The sequence below is a fragment of the Abramis brama genome (genome assembly GCF_963993115.1).
Source record: "Abramis brama genome assembly, chromosome: 16".
Lineage (NCBI taxonomy): Eukaryota > Metazoa > Chordata > Actinopteri > Cypriniformes > Leuciscidae > Abramis > Abramis brama.
The window spans coordinates 9,590,979-9,608,713 of record NC_139978.1 but is presented as its reverse complement, the minus strand read 5'-3'; the positions used below and the strand labels follow the sequence as shown (position 1 = coordinate 9,608,713).

Genomic DNA, 17,735 nt, shown 5'->3' with positions numbered 1-17,735 from the left:
AACTATTCCTTGATAAGTGAAACGGCTTCTCAGACAAGAAAAAAATAGGGTGGGACTCAAGGGCGTAGATTTGGTTTGAACATTGGGGGGGTTGAAAAATTATTCAGCATATTTTTCATGTGATCATGGTATAAATATTGGGGGGGTTGTAATGCATAGATTTAAATATTGGGGGGGTTATCTCCCCCCTAACCCCCCCACAAACTACGCCCCTGGTGGGACTTAATTTGGCCCATCTGGAATTGATTGGATCGTTGTGGTTTGCCAATAGAGAGCCTAAGTCCCTCCCCTCCGCTTCCGGCTCATGGGACCTTATGTCGGAAAAAATATGTATGGTATTCAATGGCGAGAGACAACTTATCTTTTTATTCCGTCTGAACTGTGCCCTGAATTACACATATGATGTTTGTCAATTTAAAAGATAATTATGAAAGTCAAGAAAGTCGCAGTTTGTCATAAAACGGAAGAGTAACATTTAGTTTTATGTGAAAATCGCTCAATGAACTACATCTCTCGTCTCGCACTATGTACGTCACAAGATCCGTTGCTCGTATGTGTGCAGTCTGGTACAAAACACTCAGGCATGACGGCGTAACGTTACGATTATAACGAAAGACTATAGAAAAAATGACAGACGTTAGCTTCAGTAAAGTTATCTTCATTCATTGAGAGAAAAGGTATGACGTCACACGTGTGCCTTTTGGGTTTGTAGTCTCTGTAATTACGTATTTGAGCGAGCTGTCTGTGGCAAGATGGCCGCCACGTGCGGACGTCGACCTCCATTGGCCAGCAGCGCGCACGATACATCTAGTGTTCATATATGATATCTATGGTTATACGGACCACATGTGATCATAGATATCATATAAAGGCTAGATGTCTCGTGCTCGCTGCTGGCCAATGGAGGTCGACGTCCGCACGTGGCGGCCATCTTGCCACAGTGTGCTCGCTCACTCGTTTAATGGTGCATGTACTTTTAAATAACCATAACTTATAATAATAATAATAATTCATTACATTTATATAGCGCTTTTCTTGGCACTCAAAGCGCTTTACATAGAAGGGGGAATCTCCTCAACCACCACCAATGTGCAGCATCCACTTGGATGATGCGACGGCAGCCATATTGCGCCAGAACGCCCACCACACACCAGCTTACTGGTGGAGAGGAGACAGTGATGAAGCCAATCAGTGTATCAGTGTATCAGTCCAAAAACTTGCTCAATTTGCTACCGATTTTCAAACGGTTTGGTTTGTTATAAACGTCAGAGATGTAGTTATGACACTGCATACATACAGTGCATACATATGAATAATTATAACATACATGTTCAAGCATTCGGAATTATAGCCACGTTAATAACGTTTGTAAGAAACCAAACCGTTTGTAAATCCGTCAAGATTTCAGCGAGATCAGAGGATTTGTGTGCATGCTGATCATTCACCTTGATGCACAGCTTCACTGTGACAAGATGGCCGAACGGTGATGCCGGAAGTGACTGCGCGCGTAAGACATCTAGCGTTTATATATGATATATATGCATGTGATGACCATAGACAGTATGGTGATGACCTACCCCAACCCCGCCCCTAAACCTACCCGTTACTGGGGTTACGACCAACCAAGAGCGGTTGTGGTCACGTGTGGTCAGGTGTGGTCCGGATAACCATATAGTACCTTTTTTTCATTCATTTGACTTTATGAATATAGTAACGGGCAAGTATAATAATTAAAATATAAACAAAAGATTTTTATCACCATCAAATGATAGACATTTTAGTTCTTCAAAGTTAACAGTAATCATAGCTTTTCTTTGTAGGTAATTAGGTCTACTTCCATTCAGTTCTTTCCTAAATATTGGGACACTCCCAAAATAGATGATTAATAGTCTCAGGGGAAATTTGACAACAACATCTTCCATGTTCACTTTAAAACGGTGTAGCCTACTTCATGAATTCAGAATCAGAAACAGCCAGTAACTAAGGGGGCGGGGTTTAGCGAAGTGTTAATGTAGTGTCACACTTCACCAGCAGATGGCGCAATGAGCATCTTTACCGTTGAAGTACGCTACTGGAAAACCAGTAGATTATAAAATAGATATAACAATAAATTAAACACATATTCGGTCTGGTCTTAAGTGCCCAAATCAATATCTAATTTGTACGAAAAGAAGAATACGTTTTCAAGTGTCTGCAAAGTGTGAGAGTTTGAGGAAGTATAAACTCAATCACCGGTGGGTGTTTCTCGGCTCACCTGGAGTGACGTGTTGCGTTGTAATACAGAGACGGCGTAGGAATGTGTTGAAGGTCTGCTAAAAATATATATAATATGTTCTGGGTCCGTGCAGGCAGGGAAATCTGACATCTTCACACTTTTTAAAAGCACGGTGCATGTGAAATTAGCCGGGTAAGTCCAGCGATTATTTATGTATGACCTTTAAACAGACTGAAAGTGCTGTTGTTTTGATAAAGTCTGTCCGGGTTGAGGTGAGTTCTTTATCCAGGTGACTGCGATCAGTAATGTGTGTTAAAATATTCCCACCGTGTCTATATAGTTTTATCCAACGTTATGCTATATGTCAAAACGTCTCTAAAGAACAAAGTTCAGCCAGACTAACAGTTTGGACTTTTTATTACATTTTGAAATATTATAGCGTATCTATTTCGACCCCATGTGCCATTAACACAGGCTACTTGATATGTCAATCTGTACAATAAATGTTTTTTGTTTGTTTTTTGTTGGCAAATGGCATCTATGGTTCTTTTAACATCCATTGAAGCTCTGAAAAGATCTTCAGATCAATTATAGCATTGAGAAAAACAAAAATGCTTCATCTTCACACTGAATAAAAAAAAAGTTAAAATAATGTTCACTGAAAGGTTCGTCTATGACATTGCTGTGAAAAGCACCTTTTTGAACCTTTATTTTTGAGTGTAAATGGCTACTGAACTAATTATGTTGCCCAAGTGGCATAATTGTTTGTTTATATGAGGCTATTATGCAAGGCTTTTACAAATGTCTCACATGATTTATGATTGCACCTGTTTCCGTGATCAAGGGACATTCCAAACAGATGTGAGACAAGGGTTCCTGGAAAAAACAACAGGCAGTGTTATTAGCGACAGTGGCAGTATCACGCTTTGGCAATGCTGAAACATGTATATAAAATAAATAATTGAAACAGATATACATGCAGCATATTTTTCTTATTTGCAATGCACAAGAACAGGGAGACTTAGACTGTGAACTAAGATTTAAAATAAATCCCACATTGGTGTGGCATATAACTGAAAGACATGTCTATTGCTTAATTCTCATTTCTCATCATAAAATGTTATATTTGATACTTTTTTTAAAAAGTTTTACAAGAAAAGTAGTATTCAGTAATCAATTTAAATCACAGACACTATCGGATGAGAACAACATTTGGACTGAATTGAGCTGGAGAATGACACTTTTGCAACACAGTTTTGAACTTAATTGAAGTAACAATGAACTGAATAATGACACTTTTACCTTTTGTAGAGCTGCTTTATAGCTGAAATTGAATTTGTTTCATAATTGATGGATTTTATAACATTAACACTGTTATTTTCCTGTTTATTAATGTGAAGCTGCTTTGAAACAATCTTTATTGTTTAAAGCGCTATATAAATAAATGTGACTTGACTATATATATATATGTTTTGTGTGTTTATGGTAGTATTTATGATACTGTTTAAAATGTATGCTGATTTATCTATAATATAAATAATGTCTAAAAAAAAGACTTATGTAATATTGGTTTATTTTGTTATCAGAGTGAAAAGCTAGATATGTTGCTGCATTAACTTTAGATGGTATTTATATTAAACAGTAGAAGCAAAATCTAGTTCATAATAACATTTCCTTTCACTTCATTAAGTACTTTGTTGAATGAAAAAGGGTGGTGAATAGGCATTAGTTGCATCAGTTGCATTGTTAACAGGAAAGTGATGCGTTTCGGCTGTTGTTCAGCTGAAGTCAGTTCAGTGTTAATTCAGTTCTGTTGTAAAGATCATCAATTATTAAATTAATTTCATCTATAAAGCAGTTCTGCAAAAAAAAAAGAAAAAAAAAAGTCATCATCCAGCTCAGTTCAGTTCTCATACAACACCGTCAGTACAGTCAGATCAATCATTTTTGATGAATATTAAGTGTCCCCAAATAAGCAAGCCAGAGGCGACAGTGGCAAGGAACCCAAACTCCATCAGGTGACAGAATGGAGAAAAAACCTTGGGAGAAACCAGGCTCAGTCGAGGGGCCAGTTCTCCTCTGGCCAACGAACAAACAAAATGTCCTTATGATTCACGCAGCATCATAAGTCAGAATTCAGATCGGCCACCAACAATCTATCTCTGTTGTAACAGGTTTTGCCAGTGATCTGCTGTGGACCCCAAGCTGATTTTCTATAAGTGAAAAACACTTTCAACCAGCCAAACAGGAAACCAAGTAAAGGTGCCATGTCTCACAGAAAATCTGATGGCTCCATGGGTGACAAGTCTCTTCTTGTTCCGGGGAGCTATTTCAGCTCAGCCCTTACGCTGGACCAGCCGCCAGGACGTTCGGCTTCGAGCATCGACCTGTCCACTGTCAGTTCACCAGAAGATGAGAGGAGGACTGTAGTGCTCAGCACCCAGAGTAATGCAGCTCGGAAGCTGGGCACTCAACAGCTCATTCCCAAGAACCTGGCTGTGACTAGCCGCCCAAAAAACCGCCACCACACGACCGTGGTGACGCTGCCCGTCTCCCTGCAGGCCACGGATATCTCCTGGGAGGACTATGACAGCGATGCAGGTGATGGGTTTTCGCTGAGGAGAAACCGCAGGAATCAATCGTACCGTGCTGCAGTCACCAGTTTGAATATTGATGCTTTGCCAAGCGAACTCCAAACAGAAACGCTGACACTGGTCAGTGAAGCAAAGGCGCCCAACCAAAAGCAAGCACACAAATCGGGACGCAAGGCAAGTGTCTTGTTCTCAGATTATTATGTTATTAAACCACTTGGATGCTTTTGAATTTATGTAGTTTGTTGAATTCACAACAGAGCTTTTCACACTGCGCTTAACCCTGGGTTATCGTCGTTCTAAACACCGCTTTTAACACCGGGTAAAGGAACGTTTCACACTTGTAATTCAGAAGCGGGGTTAGCATAGCTTTTTACTCTGGGATTATGAAACCCTGCACCGTTTTTGAGCTGTTAACCCCTCATTGCGGTAGCAAACTTGTACAGTGTGAAACTATCCAATGTTAGAATGTTACAGCTTCACGTGCTTTGGACAGTCACGGAAACACTGCGCTTTGTATTTAAACGGGAGATTAAAGGCCCACTGAAGTGCCCTTGAAAGCGCAGCTTTGTATGATCAGAGAATGTCTAATAGGAAGAGAATTGGCACTCTCTGCTTACTTCCGGTTTCTGGACTGGCTGCAGTAACACGTCTCTGTCCATGCGGGGGCGCTCGCAGGCGAGTGCAGAATGAATGGAGGTCTATGGCGAAATACCCATCAAAATCCACTTTTCTCAGGATATAATTTTTGGTCTAGTAATTTGAATGCTGTATTCGAAAGGAGATGCAAAGAAATTACACATTGCTGGGTGTTAGATTTTTTAGAGTCACTTATTTGCTTTAAAAAGTCTTTTAAAATGTCAATGACGTCATACACATGTACGACCAGAGATACTGCTTCACGGCAATCCTTCACTCACTCTGGTGCTTTCGCGCTCTGCACTTTCTTTTCTCTCGAGGCATCGACAACACAGCTGACACGGGTAAATACACGTGCTAGAAGAGTTTTTGTTTTGTTTGTTTCTGGTCCCGCTTCGGATGCCACGATGCCATCAAGCGGTATCTCTGGTCGTAATCAGTCCTTCACTGACCAATCAGCATTCATTAGCAGAATGCTAGCGTGTTATGGGCAACAACAACTCAACCTGTAAGAAATCGAAAGGACATAAGTACTTGTTCATTCAACTTTCGACCTATAACCCATGTTGAACTTGCAAAACCTACAATAAAATCTGAGATTTCTCAACGGCAATCGGGTGAAAGAGACACATTTAGCCGTCTAGCCCCATAGACTCCCATTCAGTCTGCACTCGCCCGTGATCACCTCCAGTGGAATTCTAATGGAACTGCAACCAAGATCTATACAATGGGGCTAATAGGAAGTGCCAAGGCTCTCCGTAGACGGGCTCTGGTATGATGCATTGACGTAATTTCCAATGAAACAGGAAGCTAAGGCGGGACATATTGAATGGCTCCTCCCCCTTTATAAATATCCAATGGCGTTTAGTTTACCTCACAGACTGCAAGTCGTACTTGACAGCACCATGGAAGTGAATCCAAGCGCTGATGATATGTTTGATTCAATAGTAGAGGTGTGAATAAATTCTAGCCATTTCATTCCTAAGTAATGTACAGTTGGAAAACAGAATAAAAATCGAGGGTTTGAGCAACTGAACACACATCGTCAACCCATATTGCTCTGTGACGTGTCAACGGTCACTTTGGCCAGGTGGTATTTATAGTATAGGGGGCGGAGCTTTAGATTCTCGTGAGCATTTGATTGGACAGAAGATGTGATGAGAAGCTGAAGCTGATATCATAAAAATCATTTTAGCGGAAGTGAGAGACTACGTTTTGAATGCTTATATCTCCTAAATGCGTATTTTGTCATTGTTTTGGAACACACCAGCTTATTCATAACCTTAAGGCTATCCTATTCATACGAAAAGCTGAACAACTGAAATTATTTCAAGGGGCCTTTAAGTGTTTGAGAGGAAACGCGACAGTTGGAGTGAAAAAGAGACAGTTTTAGTTTTCAAGTCCATTCAGGATAAACTTGATAGTAAAGCGTTTATGTAGACATATTGCGTTCGTCGTTTTTTCAAATCAATGAACCACAAATATGCAAATAAGGACATTAAACCAGGGTTTAGGATTGTACAGTGTGAAACAGCATTTTATGAATACCCAGGATTAACCCTAGGTAAATTATGATCAGTGTGAAACGTGAAGCAAGATAGCCCAGGATTCAGTTTACAATGACCCAGGGTTACCTAATTCAAGTGTAAAAAGCCCTAATCAAACTCAGTTTTATACAGGATTACAGCAATGTTAAATATAGCTTTCCACTTTATGCTGTTCTGTCAGTAAAGGCAACAAATATTCTCTGTCCTCATTCAAACCATTAGAAGAGTTTATGTAATTCCATGGAATGTCATCAGTTTAGATAAGACAAACCAAGAATGCTAATAATTCTCTAGCAATCAAATATCAAAGAAACTTTTACATTTTTAAGCATGCAGAGATCAAGTTTTTTTGATATCACATTCTCATTATGCTGTCTTTCCTCACAGAAAACATTGGGGAGGATCAGGAACAGGAAGCATGCCGGCTCATTTAAAGATGGTTTGTTTTTCGCTGTTGTTCTCTAGACCAGGGGTTCCCAAACTTTTCCATGCCAAGGCCCCCCAAATACCACTAGGTTCTGGCCAAGGCCCCCCGTATTGAACCCATCGACAATACTACGGCACGGCACATGTAGAAATAAATAAATAAAACATCTAGGTGAACATCAGATTATGTGATGGTGTTTGATACCAGCCAATCAGAAAGATGAGATGCACCGATTACAATTTTCAAGGCAGATTCCGATTTTTCATTGAGTTTGACCTGCCGATACAGATTTAAGCCGATTCTGATTTCATTTTTTCTAACCACTTTACAGCACACACAAATATTTATTTTCTATATATATATAATATAATATAATATTATATTATATTATATATATATAAATAATAAAACACCACTTTTACCCAAACTGGTTAATAAAAACAAGTTTAAATGGATACATTCTCTATAAATATTTTTGTCTTCATTTTCTTTCTGACATAGCCTACTCCTTGTTAAAACACACTATAGGCTACATGCAAATTATGTGCATTTTTTTGAGTGAAATCATATTTATTTTGTCCATCAAAAGTGTGCTTTCACTTTAACTGAGCGTGAGCAGCACTACAAAAATAGACTCGGCGTCGAAACCCTCCGCTTCACTGCTGCTCATGCGACGCTCCTGCTTGACGCTCACGCGCTGCTCCAGCTCGCGGTGTGAATGCACTCACTGAACATGCACGCCGAATAAAATTCGCGCTGCTCGCGATCTGAAACGGCAGTAATTCACAAGGTTTCCTACATGTGCGTTCTGTGTGCATGTTTGATGTTGATGTTGATTCATGCGGCGCCCGAGTGCATTTGAATCGGCATATGTCAGACTGAAAATCACGTGAAAATCGGCCAATTCTTGTCACTAGCCGATCAATCAGATATCAGATAGGCTATGCAACAAATTATTATAATGTTTTTTCATAACAATACTCATATTAGCAAATATTTATTTTTTAACGTTTTTTAACCTTTTTTTTTTTTTTCAACTTGCTGCGGCCCCCACTTTGAAAACCCCTGCCCTAGACATCGGTTCTCAACTCATTTTTGTATCTTGTATGTATTTAACATACCTGATTCAGATCATTAGTTTGGTAGGAAAGAGGGTCCCACTTTATATTAGGTGTCTTTAACTACTGTGTACTAACATTTAAACTAACCTTTTGGTACAATGCACGTATACATTTACTTATATTACTTATAAATATTTACTTATATTAAAAAAAATACCTGCAGCATGTAATTAAATCTGTAATCAATTTCAGTAATTGCATCTATAATTACTGAACACTATACACTGTTGACCCTTCCCCTACCTCTTAATCCACCCTTAAACCTACTCATGCCACCAAACCTGCAGCAAACATGTTTTACAATACAACATGAACACAATAAGTACATTGTACTTAAGTTTTGATGTAAGTACATAGTAGTTAGAGACGCCTAACATAAAGTGTGACCAGAAAGGGCTCCATGAATTGATCTGAGTGTGTCAAATAAGGGAAACATACAAAATGTGCACAGCAGTGGGTCACCAGGAGAACCACTGTAAGCATATGCAAAGTGATGTTGTCAAAACAACATTCTAATTTGCCTGGATGGAACTTTCACTTTCTACTTCATTTTGTGTCACTATTGTACCTATAAATGCAGTCTGACTTCTGAGAAATTAGAATTTGGTTTGAAAACGTATAAATAAAATTAGATGGATTGTTGTACAACTTTAACGGCCAAAACTGTTCTTCTTACAGTTTTTTACAATCGCTAGGACACATTTCTCAATACTTGGGTCACTTTTTCAGAACTCTTCACACAGTTCTCCTAACCAACTTTCAACCTGGCACCACAGTTAATCTCATTTAAAATGCACTAAAACTATACCAAAACACTTCATACACGTCTCAAATCAACTCTGACCTAAAAAACACTAACAACAGGTAGCATTATACAATGTTTTCTTTTGTAAAACAAGAATGACACTCTACTGTTTAGAATTCACTGCAGTGTCACATAGCCCGTGTTTACATTACTGTACAAAATGATTTCTACGGTTTCCCCTTTTTTTTAGATGCTAATGAAATTGAAAGACTAACACCTGTGTAGGTTCAGCTACATATAATTGTTCTGATAGTATTTTATTTTTTAGATTCAGAAAATATTTCAATATGTTATTACTGTATAAATGTAGCAAATTGCTGTCTTATTCAATTTTGTATTATGTTATGTTTTGAACTTAAGTTTAACAGTTTTGAAAAGAGTATGTAAACGTGCAAATTGGCCTTGTAGTATATAGAGTTTTGCCGTAGGTTGTGTCTAAGTGAGAAATGTGAATTCAGTAATTTAAATGAAGTCATTGAATGCATTTTGTGCCAAAGCAATGATAAATAATCCACAGTTTAGCCCTTTAGACTGATGTTGTGTTTCACTGTGTAAAGAGTTTTGAAAAAGTGACCCAAGTATTGAGAAATGTGTTCTAACGATCGTAAAAACTGTAATATTTGTTGTGATTTATAAGATAAAATGAAAACCAGATATCGACATATTTTGACATTGCATTTTCTTCAGTACTGTAGGCTTGAATTTACTAGTGCTTGTCAAAGCCACCCCTCCCCCCTTCCCCCAAAAAACAAGAGAAGCTGAGCTGAACTACAGCAAGTTGTAAGTTGTGCATCGTTCTCTCATAGATCCGCGCTTTTACCAGGAAATAAGGGAGCGAGGTCTCAACGCCAATAACCTGAGCACTGAGGATGATGAGTTCACACCGACCGAGCCACCAGAGGAGGATCAGGGCATTGTGGTGAAGAACTACAGGGCAGCGTACATGACATGGAGTCAACTACAACAGGTGATGAGGGTCAAATGCTGTTGAAGAGTCACTCGCTTTAGATCAAGCTGTGGTTGAAACCTCTGTGAAGGGAGAAAATGTCGTGGCTGTGAAATACTGCCAGTAACACGACATTTAGACTTAATCTATAAACATATATATATATATATAGGCTTATATAAGAGTTGCTGATTCCTAATTAGTACTTTTATTGTCTTATTTCAAACTTAGGTGAAGGATTTGGGCATTTTGGATATCATCTCTCCTGAAGAACGCAAAAGACAAGAAGTGAGTCTTAGCATGTTCACTGGTGTTGTGATGTAAAAAATGAAACGAATATAAATCATATCAGAACTTTTGCACCTTTAATGCAAAAATGACAAACTATGCAATGCCACTGAAAACCAAAGTGACAAATTTCAGACAAAATAACTAACTGCACACCCCTGAACTAATACCTTGTTGAAGCACACTTTGATTTTATTACAGTCTATTTGGATAGGACTCTTATTAGCTTGGCTCATCTTGACTTGGAAATGTTTCTTTGCAACAATGTTTGGTTACACTTTATTTTAAGGTTGACGCAGTTACCTTACGGAGTAATATTAATTAACTACATGTAATTACTATAGTTAGGGTATGGTTTTTAGGGTTAGGATTAGTTACTTGTAATTGTGCATTTACTGTTATTACTGTAGTAAGTACATGTAGGAAAGTGTAACTACGTCACCTTAAAATAAAGTGTTACCCAACTTTCAGATCTGATAAAGTGCATCTGTTCAGGTCACCCCACAGATTTTCTACTGGATTCTGGTCTGGTCTCTGGCTGGGGCCATTCCAAAACATTAATCTTTCTTTGCTGTAGCCATTCTTTTGTTGATTTAGATCTGTTTTGGATCATTGTCATGATGAAAGGTGAAAGTTCTCTTGATTTTCAGCTTTCTAGCAGATGCCAAAATCGACTGGTACTTGGAGCTATTCATGATTCCCTCTACCTTTACTAAAGCCTCAGTTCCAGCTTAAAGGATTAGTTCACTTCAGAATTAAACTTTCCTGATAATTTACTCATCCCCACGTCATCCAAGATGTTCATGTCTTTCTTTCTTCATGTGGAAAAAAATTAAGGTTTTTGAGGAAAACATTCCAGGATTTTTCTCCATATAGTGGACTTCAATGGGGTACAACAGGTTGAAGGTCCAAATTGCAGTTTCAATGCAGCTTCAAAGGCTCTACATGATCCCAGCTGAGGAAAAAGGGTCTTATCAAGCGAAACAATCGGCCATTTAAAAAAACAAACAAACATTTATATACTTTTTAACCACAAATGCTCGTCTTGCTCTAGCTCTGCAATGCGCCACGCATTATGCATTGAAAGGTCAAGCGTGACGTAGGGGGAAATACTGACCTAGTGTTTACAAAGCGAATGTGCAAAGACTATGTCAAAATGTCAGGTTACCGCCTGAGCTTTCCAACATGATTACATAATGCGTGAAGTCGTGGACATGCAAGATGAGTATTTGTGTATATATATATATATATATATATATATATATATATATATATATATAAAAATATAAATTTGAAGGAAAAAATATATTTATTTATTTATTTATTTTCGTTTTGCTAGATAAGACCCTTATTCTTCGACTGGGATCTTGTAGAGCTCTTTGAAGCTGCATTGAATCTACAATTTGGACCTTCAACCCGATGATAACGTTGAAGTCCACTATATGAAGAAAAATCCTGGAATGTTTTCCTCAAAAACCTTAATTTATTTTCGACTGAAGAAAGAAAGACATGAATATCTTGGATGACGTGGGGGTGAGTAAATTATCAGGAAATTTTAATTCTGAAGTGAGCTAATCCTTTAAGAAAAGCAGCCCCAGAGCATTATGCTGCCAGCACCATGCATCACCGTGGGTATGGTGGTGTTTTGCTGATGTGCTGTTGTTTTTGCTCCAAACATACCTTTTACAATATTCAAAAATATCAATCTGTTTTATCAGAGCATAAAACATGTTTCCATGTAGTTTTGGGAGACTGAATATAGGTTTTTGCAAAGTTGGATGTAGCACAATTTGGATGTTTCCATTTGACACACCCAGTTCAGTTCATTAAGAGCTCCACCAATGAGCCAATCATCGGTTCAGGTGTGTTAAATCCAAAAGATGCACTGTTTGGAGTCCTCAGGAAACATGATTGAGAAAGACCAGTCTAATAAAATGACAAGTTATCAGTGTATCCAAATATATTTTGGCCCAATATGACGAGCACTAGTAAATTAAGTCCTTTCATATAGTCATCATCAGATGGCTGTTGTATATGAGTGTACTCGCACGGCTGTGTAAATACTAAAGTTCACTTTGTGCACTCCACACAGACACACCCAGACACCTGACTCTTACCTGCTCCTTTGTTCCACCTGCTGCCTTCAATGAGGCTGTCTTGTGTATTTTCATGGAAAAGCCATTCATTCCTAAAGCTTTTAGCCCATGAACTTTCAACTTCTCTTATAAAACATGTTTTAGTGAATAAAATAAGTCTCTTCAGGAGAGTAAAAGAAACACGGCAGATCTCTTAGTTCTTAGTACTGCATATGATATTGTCTCAACATATGGTTCAGGTCATCCTTCAATAAATGTGTGATTTCGTTATCCAGTGGGTGGAGATCATTGGTCTGGCACTTATAAAAGCACACTTCTCCTTAACCCACATGACCTGAGATGCATTCAAGTTCACACCACAACTGGGGTGGAACACGTTACGTGCCAAATATTCATTGTTTAAATAACTAACTTCATGTGCACATTAGCACATTCTTAACTCTTGGACAACCATAGACAAGTGGGGATTGTTTTCTTCCTTTCTGTCTTTAAAGAGATATTTGAAATTCAATGGAGGCTGCCAAAATCATCTGTGTATGATTCTTTGGAGTTCTTATTGTCACAGAGTTTCTTTAGGATAAGTTTCTTCACCTAAAAAATCGCATACTGCTTACTTAGTTGTTTCTACATTTGGTTTGAAACCATTACAAAAAAATAATCTGGGTAGTATGAATGAAATTTGGACGTACTACATCCCCCATGTCATCACTATCACGTGACCTACCAGCATCAGTTGTGTCGCTTCACTGCCATTCACAAATCCTATCCAGTGGCTTCAGTAATAGGTCATCCGGGTACTTTTTGCCTACTGTTTTTCGAATTCTATGAATTCAAACCTATGACTCTTACTGTGTTTTTTTTTTTTTTTTTTTTTGTGCATACTATAATAGTATGGAAGTAGGCATATTTGGTTTTTGGTTTCTGGCCTTTTCTTCTTCTTTTATTAAACAACAACTTGCGTTTACCTTAGTTTCTTCATAGAATCCTCTTTTTTTATCATGAACGTTTCTTAGCTTTTTTGGGTTCTTGAGTTGTTATATGGTTCTTTGGAGACTAGAAAAGTTCTTGATGTTTCTACATCATATCAGTGTATTGGTTCCTGGCATCTTGTTCCTGGTATTTGAGGGGAAAAAATCAACATAAGTTATACAACCTATTCAGTATTTTGTAATACCTGTGTATTAAACAATTCATATTGTGTCTCTGTATTTGTGCAGGCCATCTTTGAAATCATCACATCAGAATTTTCCTACCAGCACAGTTTAAGCATCCTGGTGCGTCATTTTAAGGACAGCGCAGATTTGAAAAAGACCATGACAGCAACGGAACACCATCACCTGTTCTCCAACATATCGGTCATCCAGGAAGTCAGCAAACGGTATGATATATATGTATGTGTGTGTGTGTATATGTGTATGTGTATGTGTATATATGTGTATGTGTATGTGTATATATGTATATGTGTATATGTGTATATGTGTATATACATATATATATATATATATATATATATATATATATATATATATATATATATATATATATATATATATATATATATATATATATATATATATATATATATATATATATATATATATATATATATATATATATATATATATAGCAGGTCATTCTCTTGCTGCATGATGTCTTATTGCAGGGGTGCAAACACATGTATGGTCAAAAAAGAGAGAGGTAATCGAAGCCCTCGTCCCGCGGCAAATATCCAGATACTACATCGCCACCATCCCCAACCCACCCCTATAGGCACATAGAGTCAAATGAAATTTAGAAAAACTATCTTGCACTTCTTCTTCTTGCTTTACTGCTACTTCCTGAAAACAATTTCACCTGATGATTTGAATAGCTCTTTTTGTAAAGAATTAATAATTCTAGGATGATTGGGGTAATTGTGTAGGGTAGGCCTAGTGCATCTGCATAGAAACTAATAAACAAAATACAAATATAAATACAATAAAACACAAATACACGAGAAATAAAGCAGTGCTTTATGTTTTTCAGGTAAATTAACTGTATTAAGTATTAATACAGTTTATCTTTTGACAAAACGTGATTTTTCTCTTTCTCTTTTGTTGTTTGATTAACTTTGGTGACACAAACAGCTGCAGGTATATTGGGTGCTGTCCCTTTAAGACGAATGCACGTATCTAATACCGGTAATGACACGCATCCGTTTTATTTTGACTGCGTTTACTACTAAATATTTTGTGATTTGTGCTCTCAACTCGCCGGTAATTATTAGTCAGTGACTTTTACAAAACTACCCTAATTATAGTAAAAGTACTATTGTACACTAGCCTACTGTTCAAAAGTTTGGGGTCTGTAAGATTTTTAATTCTCTTCTGCATTTATTTGATCAAAAATACAGTAAAAACTGTAATATTACAATTTAACATAGGCTATCTGTTTTCTATGTCATACTAAACTGTAATTTATTCAATTGATCAAAGCGTAATTTTCGGCATCATTACTCCAGTTATGATGATAATTAATTTTAATATGCTGATTTACAGCTCAGAAAACATTTCTTATTATCAATGTTGAAAACAGTTTCATTTTTTTTTGTGGAAACCATGATGCAGAATTATTTGATGAACCAAGTTGAAAGAACAGCATTTATATGAAGTAGATTTTTTTAACAGTGAAAAACCCTTGACTGTCACTTTTGATCAATTTAATGCATCGGTCCTTGTTGAATAAAAATATTAATTTCATTAAAAAAAATCTTACTGTCCTCAACATTTTGAACCGTTATATACACTTTTGCTTTGTTTATTGCAAAATAACTCCCGATTGTTTCTCTGTCATCTAAGCAAGGCTTCGTTTCCCAAACGTGCCTGTGAGCTCAGTGAAGCACCAGCATCGAACGCTCTCTGTGATTGATTGGTTTCGTCTTGTATCCAGATGACTAGGAGAAATTGGTTTCGTCTTGTATCCAGATGACTAGGAGAAAAAGTGACTAACATTCGCTTATTTTTCCACTTAGAAGCTTATTTTACGCACTGAATTGCGTGCTAAATTAATAAAAATTACTGGTAAAAAAAACAGACATTTGGATCGATATTTTTATGTGAGGATCGATCCTTTTCGATACCACGTCAGTATCGAAGTATCGATATTTTAGGATCGATCCGCCCACCTCTACGATTCACACAAGTCACCCAAACTGACGTGAAAAAAGCGGGAGGCGCCGAAAAGCGCGCTGTTTGCACCCCTGTTATTGTGAAGCATTGTAGATAAACATCTGATTGTAGAAAGTAGCAAAGGTTTTTAGAATATGCATGTCGAGAGATTTCTATCATGGTGTGGTTCAGTTTCTTAAATCTGATTTGATCATTTTCATTAGTGACAGTCAGACAATTGTTCTTGAAGTTCAAGTCAAAACATATATTATCTTACAAAGTTATCAGCCAAGTGGCCAATAATTCCATTTTATTTACTAATAAAGTGTTATTTATTAACACTTTAGTAATTTGGTCCTTAGAGAGTGCTGGTTTATATCACATATGGTTTGTTTCTTCTCATTTTAGGGTGGCATAAACATCTGTTTTTATTTTAATTTCCCTAAAGTCTTTGAGCATGACAGCTTTAGATATAAAACGATAGTGTAACATTAATAGTGGAATTACTGGTTCAGCACCTTTCTGAGGTTAATGACCTGTATTAGATCTGGCTCAGAAAGGTGCTGAACCAGTAATAAAAAACTGGATGCAGGATCATGCAGGAGTTTCCAGCAGACCTGAGTGCAGTAAATGCACTGCTGGACATGTTCAGACGTGCTAGTTGAACTGGTTAAGCAGCTTGCTGCTGCCTGGATTCATGTTTCTCAAAACAGGGTCTTTCACACATTTACAATGAAACTTTATACCCGTTTCCCCGGAAGCTGTGCATGTGTTCTGCTGTAAGCACTGAATGGTGTGGCTCTATAGGCTAAAGTAAAGTGGCTGTAATCTATACTAAAGCTTTTGAAACATGTTGTGTCATGCAGTTTGGTGTTGTTTATGAAACAAGCACACTAAATTAGCTTGACTGTGGGAGTGATTCCTTCCAGTCTGGGAGTTGCCCTTAGAGCTAATAAAGAACAGACTTAAAATGTTCTGTTTGATATGCATCTCACATATAGCTTAAATAAAATTGAACTTTGTATTACATTTGTATTGTATTATTTAAGCTTGTTTTCCGCCACAGAATACAACATTTAATTGCAACTTTATTTCTCAGTATTGCGAGATATAAAGTCAGAATTTCGTGATTATAAATTTGCAATTGCGTGTTATAAAGTAAGAATTAAGAGATATAAACATGCAATTCTGAGAAAAAAAGTGGAAAAAAAGAGAAAAAAAAGACTTTCAACATTGATAATAATGAGAAATATTTCTTGAGCATCAAATCATCATATTAGAATGATTTCTGAAGAATTATGTGACACTGAAGACTCGCAATTGTGAGGAAAAAAAAGTCAGAATTGTGAGATAAAACGTCGCAATTACCTTTTTTTATTTATTTTTATTCTGTGGTGGAAACAAGCTTCCATAGAAAACAGAGGCAAGTAACTGATGCGAAATGAAACCATGTTAAGGTGAGCCAGTTAAGGTTAAGTTAGTCTCTTAACAATCAAGTTAGTGTGGGTCTTGTGTGACACCCCAGTCAAAAGTTTAGACACACCTTCTCCTTCAGTGGTTTTTTTTATTTTTTATTATTATTATCAACATTGGATGTCTTCAGTATTAATGTACAATCTATGAAAGAACATGCATGGAATTATGTAGCTTTGTTCTTGCAGTTCAAGTCAAACCATATATTATCTTACAAACTTATCAGCCAAGTGGTCAGTAATTCCATTTTATTTAAATACTTTATTTATTTACATTTTCTGAAGTCTTTGATCATGACAGTTTTAGATTCAAAGCGATAGTGTAACGTTAGACTATTGTTTAGCTTTGATGACAGCTTGGCATTCTCTTATCAGATTTACGAAGTAGTCACCTGGAATGGTTTTCAGTTCACAGGTGTGCCTTGTCAAGAGTTCATTTGTG

At 37.2% G+C, this 17,735-nt stretch overlaps 1 protein-coding gene across 1 annotated transcript in view; it reads left to right on the top strand.

The window, feature by feature from the left end:
• Positions 1–2,036: 2,036 nt before the first annotated feature.
• arhgef16 (Rho guanine nucleotide exchange factor (GEF) 16) overlaps positions 2,037–17,735 on the top strand; it is a 25,928-nt gene continuing 10,229 nt past the window's right edge. Inside the window, exons 1-6 of the mRNA XM_084087397.1 lie at positions 2,037–2,407; positions 4,390–4,983; positions 7,380–7,431; positions 10,152–10,312; positions 10,523–10,579; positions 13,893–14,053. Of these exons, the coding sequence (XP_083943523.1) occupies positions 4,483–4,983; positions 7,380–7,431; positions 10,152–10,312; positions 10,523–10,579; positions 13,893–14,053 (932 nt within the window). The 5' untranslated portion in view covers positions 2,037–2,407; positions 4,390–4,482. The remainder of the gene's footprint in view (positions 2,408–4,389; positions 4,984–7,379; positions 7,432–10,151; positions 10,313–10,522; positions 10,580–13,892; positions 14,054–17,735) is intronic.